The 6,628-nt window shown below is 64.3% G+C and overlaps 1 protein-coding gene across 2 annotated transcripts; it reads left to right on the forward strand.

Moving 5' to 3' along the window:
- Positions 1–484: 484 nt before the first annotated feature.
- On the forward strand, positions 485–6,106 carry RUNDC3A (RUN domain containing 3A). Of its 2 annotated transcripts, XM_057400123.1 has the most exons (11): positions 485–704; positions 2,543–2,658; positions 2,742–2,875; positions 3,459–3,544; positions 3,988–4,077; positions 4,173–4,253; positions 4,352–4,517; positions 4,676–4,833; positions 5,104–5,241; positions 5,427–5,533; positions 5,730–6,106. In XM_057400123.1, exons 1-11 carry the CDS (start codon positions 598–600, stop codon positions 5,870–5,872), a joined length of 1,326 nt encoding a protein of 441 aa, XP_057256106.1. In that variant the 5' UTR covers positions 485–597; the 3' UTR covers positions 5,873–6,106. The 2 variants fall into 2 exon arrangements, with proteins under 2 accessions (XP_057256106.1, XP_057256107.1); XM_057400124.1 differs by lacking the exon at positions 5,427–5,533 and having other exon boundaries at positions 5,730–6,105.
- Positions 6,107–6,628: the final 522 nt, after the last annotated feature.

Here is a 6,628-nt window from a genome sequence, read left to right on the forward strand (position 1 = left end):
GGGCCGGGGGGGGGGGGGGGGGTGCGTGAGCTCAACGCACTCTGCACAGTGCTTCCTCCCCCTGTGCCTTTGCCCCCACAGGTGGCACACCAGGATGTGGGGCTGAGCCCTGCAGAAAGCAGCCCCCCGTTCCCCGGGATCGCTGCCCTCCACATTACTCCCCTCATCCAATCCCATCCCACCTCATCCCACCCTCCGCCATGGCTGCCCGCCCCCCTTACTGACCCCATCCCATCCCTTGGGATCGCTGCCCCCCCCTTACTCCCCCCCTCCCATCCCATCACCTGGGATCGCTGCCCCCCCTCTTATTCCCCACATCCCAACCCCTGGGATCGCTCCGTTCACACCCTCCCCCCCCCCCCCCGTTTCTCCCCATCGCCCCCTCCCCAGAGCCAAGATTTTGGGGACCGGAGGCGGGGAGAGCATCAGGCCCCGCATCCTGCTTTTTTTTGGGGGGGGGGGCGGGCGGCGGTTGCCGTGGGCACCGGGGAGGTGGGGGGGGGGGGGTGGCGGAGCAAAGCCTGCGCGGTGCCGGGGGGGTGGCCCACGGGGAAGGGGCATCGCCCGCGGCCGTGGCCTTGCGGCGGCCGGCGCTGAATGGCAGCGGGCTGCGTGCAGGCTGCCATGGCGCTGGGGCTCTCCTCCAAGAAAGCTTCCTCCAGGAACATCGCCGTGGAGAGGAAGAACCTCATCACGGTCTGCAGGTGCGGGGGGACCACAGTGGGGGGGGGACACCCCCTGTACGCTTGGGGGGGGATGGAGGAGATGGGAGGTGGGGGATGGATGGGGAGGAGGGATGCGGGGTTCATCTTCATCCCCCCCTCCGCGTCGTGGGGGTTATGTGTGTGTTTGTTATTGCTGCAGTCGCATTTTGGGGGGAGATTCAGGTTTGGGGGAGGGGGACGAGGAGGAGGATGGGGATGTGGGAAGGGGGGTGCAGGGGGTGCGACGGGGAGGGGGGGTACAACAGCAACAGGGAGGGTGCTGGGGCTGTGGGCAGCCAGAGAGGGGGGTACGGGGGGGGATAAGGGGGATTTGGGGGGGGAGAATTGGGTCCGGGGACACCCCCCCCCCGCGGGTGGGGGTCCAAGGAAGTGACGTCAGGGGCCGCTCCAGGCGGCGGGGATGGAGGGATGAAGGCTGCGATGGAGAATGCGGGTTGTCATGGAGACGCCGGGATGGACCGCGGCGGGGGGGAGGGATAAGGGGGACCCGGAGGGTGTTGGGGGGTCCCTTCCTGCCCCAGCCCCCAAGTGTGGAATGGGGTGAACCCCCCCACCTCAGCCCCTGGTTGGGGGCTGCGATGGGGGTGATGGGGGGGTACGGAGGCTTGGGGTCACCATGACAGGGACCCCCAGGTCCTGCTGCCAGGGTCGGGGGGACCCCTGGGTCTCTCTGCCATTGCACGGGCACTCCAGAGCCCACTGTCATGACGCGGGGACTCCTGTGGGCGATGCCCCCCCGCCCTGTGCTCCGTGCGCTGCTGCCTGGGCACCTCTGTGCCGAGCGGGAGCGGTGCGGAAGGGGAAGCCATCACCGCCGCGCGCGGCCGGGAGGAAGGGGGCCTTTGTTCGCCCTTCCTGGCCACTCGCAGGGCGGGGGGGCAGTGGCCGCCCGGGGGGGTCCCCGGGGACGTGGGGACACGGGGGTCAGCGAGGCTCAGCCCAAAGCTGTGCCTGCAAAAGTGCTTTGTGCTGTGGTGAGCGCTGAATGTGCGCGTGTGCGGGTGTTGGTGCTGGTGTGGTGTTGGTGGCGGTGCTGGCCTTGGTGGCGGTGCTGGTGCTGGTTTTGGTGCTGGTGTTGGTGCCGGTGCTGGTGTTGTTGCTGGTGCTGCTGGTGTTGGTGCTGGTGCTGCTGGCGTTGGTGCTGGCACTGGTCTTGGTGAAGGTGCTGGTGCTGGTGTTGGTGCTGGTGTTGGTATTGGTGCTGGTATTGGTGCTGGTGTTGGTGCTGGTGTTGGTATTGGTGCTGGTGTTGGTGCTGGTGTTGGTGCTGGCACTGGTCTTGGTGCCAGTGCTGGTGCCGGTGTTGGTGGCATTGGTGCCGGTGTTGCTGCTGGTGCTGGTGTTGGTGCTGGCACTGGTCTTGGTGCCGGTGCTGGTGCTGGTTTTGGTGCTGGTGCTGGTGTTGGTATTGGTGTTGGTATTGGTGCTAGTGTTGGTGCTAGTGTTAGTGCTGGTGTTGGTATTGGTGCTGGTGTTGGTGTTGGTGTTGGTGCTGGCACTGGTCTTGGTGCCGGTGCTGGTGCTGGTATTGGTGCTGGTGTTGATGGTATTGGTGTTGGTGCTGCTGGTGTTGGTCACCGGGTGTTGAGTGTTCTGCTCTAGGTTCTGGTATTGGGTGCTGGATGTTGGGTGTTGGGCTGTAGGTGCTCATGTTGGTGCTGGTGTTGATGCTGGGCTCTGGGTGCTGGTGTTGGGTGCTGCGTGTTGAGCTCGAGGTGCCGGTGCTGGTGTTGGGTGCTGGGTGCTGAGCTCACGGTGCTGGTGCTGGGCTCTGGGTGCGCGGTGCCGTCCCCTCCACCCGTGCTGCTCCCCTGCAGGTTCTCGGTGAAGACGCTGCTGGAGAAGTACACGGCGGAGCCCATCGACGACTCCTCCGAGGAGTTCGTGAACTTCGCCGCCATCCTCGAGCAGATCCTCAGCCACCGCTTCAAAGGTACCGCCCCCCCCCGCACATCCCTGTGCCCGGGCGGGGGCTCGGTGTGGGGCCAGCCCCTGAGGCGGTGCCGGTGCCCGCAGGCCCCGTCAGCTGGTTCAGCTCGGATGGGCAGCGCGGGTTCTGGGATTACATCCGCCTGGCCTGCAGCAAGGTGCCCAACAACTGCGTCAGCAGCATCGAGAGCATGGAGAACATCAGCACCTCCCGGGCCAAGGTCAGGAGGCGCCAGCCCCAGGCTTGGCCCCGTCCACGCTCCCCTTCCTGTGTCTGTCTTCATTCACACACACAAGGCACATGGACCCAGCCTCACTCTGATCCCCATCCTCATTCCGTTTCATCCCACATCCCATTCCACCCCCATTGCATCTCCACTGCATCCTGTCCCATCCCACATTCCCTATTCCATTCCCATCCCTATCCCCATCCTCATCCCATCCCACATCCCATCCCATCCCACATTCCCTATTCCATCCTCGCTGCATCATCTTTGTATCTCCATTTCATCCCATCCCAATCCCTGTTCCCATCCCCTTTCTATCCCTGTCCCCATTCCATTCCACATCCCCATCCCATTCCACAACCCCATCCCATCCCAATCCCTATCCTGATCCCCATCTTCATCCCATTCCCTATCTATCTCCATCTCCATCTCATCGCCACTGTATTCCTATTGCATCCCCATCCCAATTCCCATCCCCTCCTGCAGCCCAGGGGCAGCTGCTGGTGGCACTGGGTGGCACTGGATGGCACTGGGTGGTGTCTCCGTGCTTAGAGCTCCAATGGGCACTGCCTTGCAGGGCCGAGCCTGGATCCGTGTGGCGCTGATGGAGAAGCGCATGTCCGAGTACATCTCCACAGCGCTGCGGGACACACGGACCACGAGGTGAGCAGCACGGGTCAGGGGTACCAGGGCTGGGTACCCAGATACTTGGGTACCAGGGCTGGGTACCAGGGTATTTGGGTACCAGGGCTGGGTACCAGGGTATTTGTGTACCAGGGCTGGGTACCCAGATACTTGGGTACCAGGGCTGGGTACCAGGGTATTTGGGTACCAGGGCTGGGTACCAGGGTACTTGGGTACCAGGGCTGGGTACACAGATACTTGGGTACCAGGGCTGGGTACCAGGGTATTTGGGTACCAAGGCTGGGTACCAGGGTACTTGCGTACCAGGGCTGGGTACCAGGGTATTTGGGTACCAGGGCTGGGTACCAGGGTACTTGGGTACCAGGGCTGGGTACCCAGATACTTGGGTACCAGGGCTGGGTACCAGGGTTGGTGGTTTGGATGCTGGTGGGTGCACACAATGCAGCCCCGTCTCCCTGCAGGCGGTTCTACGATGATGGGGCCATCATGCTGCGGGAGGAGTCCACGGTGCTCACCGGGATGCTCATTGGGCTCAGCGCCATTGACTTCAGGTCAGGGCGGGTGGTGCGGTGGGACAGGGGCACCCTGTGCTGGCTGCAACCCCACAGGGCTGCCCTCACCCTGTGCTTCTCCTCCTGCCCCTCAGCTTCTGCCTGAAGGGTGAGGTGATGGATGGAAAAACGCCCGTGGTCATTGACTACACGCCCTACCTGAAGTTCACACAGAGGTAAGAGCCTGGGGGCCCTCCCCATGGTGGGGCCCCTGCTGCCTCTGTGCCACCCCCTTGCTGCTATGCTGAGCACCACTGAGCCCCTATCCCCCCAGTTATGACTACCTGAGCGAGGAGGAGGAGCGGGGCAGCGTGGAGAGCAGCACAAGCGAGGATAGCTCCCCCGAGCACCCCTACCTGCCCCTGGTCACCGACGAGGACAGTTGGTACAACAAATGGCGCAAGATGGAGCAGAAGTTCCGCATTGTTTATGCCCAAAAGGTACCGGGAGCTGGGATGGGGCTGTTCGGGTGCCAACCGTACCCTGGGATGCTCCGGCATCCCCATTCCTGCATCCCAGTGGTACCTGCGGCAGCAGTGACCCAGCGCTGTCCTTGGGGTGGCGGCCCTGGTGGGATGCTGACGGTGGCCTCACGCAGGGGTACCTGGAGGAGCTGGTGCGGCTGCGGGAGTCACAGCTGAAGGACCTGGAGGCAGAGAACAAGCGGCTGAAGCTGCGGCTGGAGGAGGTGATGGTACAGAACCAGCTGGAGAAGAGGGAGCTGGAGGGCGTCATCCTGGAGCTGCAGGAGCAGCTGTGAGTGGGGACCTGCGGTGATGGTGGGATGTGATGGGTGGCAGTCTCCCTGTCCCCTGTGGGACATAGAACCATAGAATCAGCTGCATGGGAAAAGACCTTTAAGATCATCAAGTTCAATTCTTACCCCAGCACTGCCCAAGGCCACCACTTGGAGATGGAGGGTCCCAAATGTCCTATGGGATGTAGTGGGTCCCTGACGCCCCATACATCCCGCGTTCCCCAGCATCCGTGGCAGTGCTAGGTGCTGAGCATCCCCCTTTGCTGCAGGACGGGGCTGATCCCCTGTGAGAACCCGCAGCTGGCGCAGCTCTCCAAGGAGATGGTGACACCCCTGGTGAACCAGTGGCCATCGCTGGGGACCCTCAATGGCAACGAGAGCGGCTCAGACAGCAAACTGTACCGGAGGTAATGCCCGCGGTGGGGCAGAGCCACCCTGACCCACAGCCAGAATCCCACCTCCCCAGGGCCGCGGCACCGCCGCAGCGGGTACCACTTAGGCTGCAGGAGCAGGGATGCAGTGGGGAGATGCCGGAGCATCCCGGGGGGGTCTGTCCCTCGTGGTGGGGCTGTCCCAGCACGTCCCTCCGCAGGCACAGCTTCGTGAGCACCGACCAGCTCTCGGCCGAGAACAGCCTCAGCTCCGACTCCCAGCGCCTGGGCGAGGGCAAGCGCGAAGGCGAGCCCTGGGGGCCCTTGGGTAAGAGCCCCCCCATAACCATAGGGTGCCCCATGGGGCTCATTGTGCCCTGTAACGTGCGCCCAGGCATCTGACCCCATCAGCAGCCCCCTCCCCATGCCGGGCAGCGAGGGACGCCCCGTCCCCATCTCCGCTGATGCGCAGGGCTGGGGTGCGAGGCCGCAGCCCCCACACGATGCCTGCTCTGTGTCCGCAGGGAAGGATCCGACCCCGTCCATGCTGGGGCTCTGCGGCTCCCTGGCCTCGCTGCCCAGCTGCAAGTCCTTGGCCAGCCTCAAGTCCAACGAGTGCCTGGTGAGCGACAGCACGGAAGCCAGCCCGAGCCGCAGCCCCAGCTGAGACCCCCGGCCCCGCCGCCCCACAGCGACTGACCTCGGCCCCCCAGCACCCACCAGGGACCCGCCGGGACCGGGAACCCTCTGCTCTGTCTTGACACCCCAATCCCAGCTGCGCCTCGGCACGGTCCCTGGCTGGAGACATGGACCCGTTGGGATGGGGGATGCTGGACCGGGACTGATGCGAGCTGGGGATGGGAATGGGAGTGAATGCCGGGGGGGGAAACATGGGGAGCGAGCGCTGAGGGGGAAGCACTGGAGGAGGATCAGGGCTAAACCCTCGCTCGGTCGGGGCTCCCCCAGACACTGCAGAGGCTTGGCCTGTGCCCCTCTTTGGGGTCCAGCTCTCCCCCCTTGCAGCAACATCCCCACCACAGGGATAGCCCCCCCTCCCCAGCCCCTTCCCATCCTCCCTGGGGTTTGGGTCGGATGAGTTTGGTTTTTAATGCAGCCCCATCCGCCTCATTGGAGCAAAAGGAATCAATAAACGCAGCAACTGAGCCGGCATCCGAGAGCCCCCAGCCTAGAGAGGGAAAGGGCCCTTGAGGAACCCCTCAGGGCAGGGAGGGCACCTTTGGGCCACAGCAGGTCACCAACGATGGGCTCCCCCCCGTACCCCATCAACGGGGGGTAAGCAGAGGTCCTGGGAGCACCCATGAGGATGGCGGAGGGTGACGGTGACCATGGCACAGGGACATGGCTGTCACCTCTAGGGGTACCTTCCACAGGCCCAGAGCACAGGAAGAGAAATCCCTGGGCC

Source organism: Pezoporus wallicus, unplaced genomic scaffold (genome assembly GCF_028554395.1).
Source record: "Pezoporus wallicus isolate ANWC-B61680 ecotype Strahan unplaced genomic scaffold, APGP_CSIRO_Pwel_v1 contig_1735, whole genome shotgun sequence".
Taxonomy (NCBI): Eukaryota; Metazoa; Chordata; class Aves; order Psittaciformes; family Psittacidae; genus Pezoporus; species Pezoporus wallicus.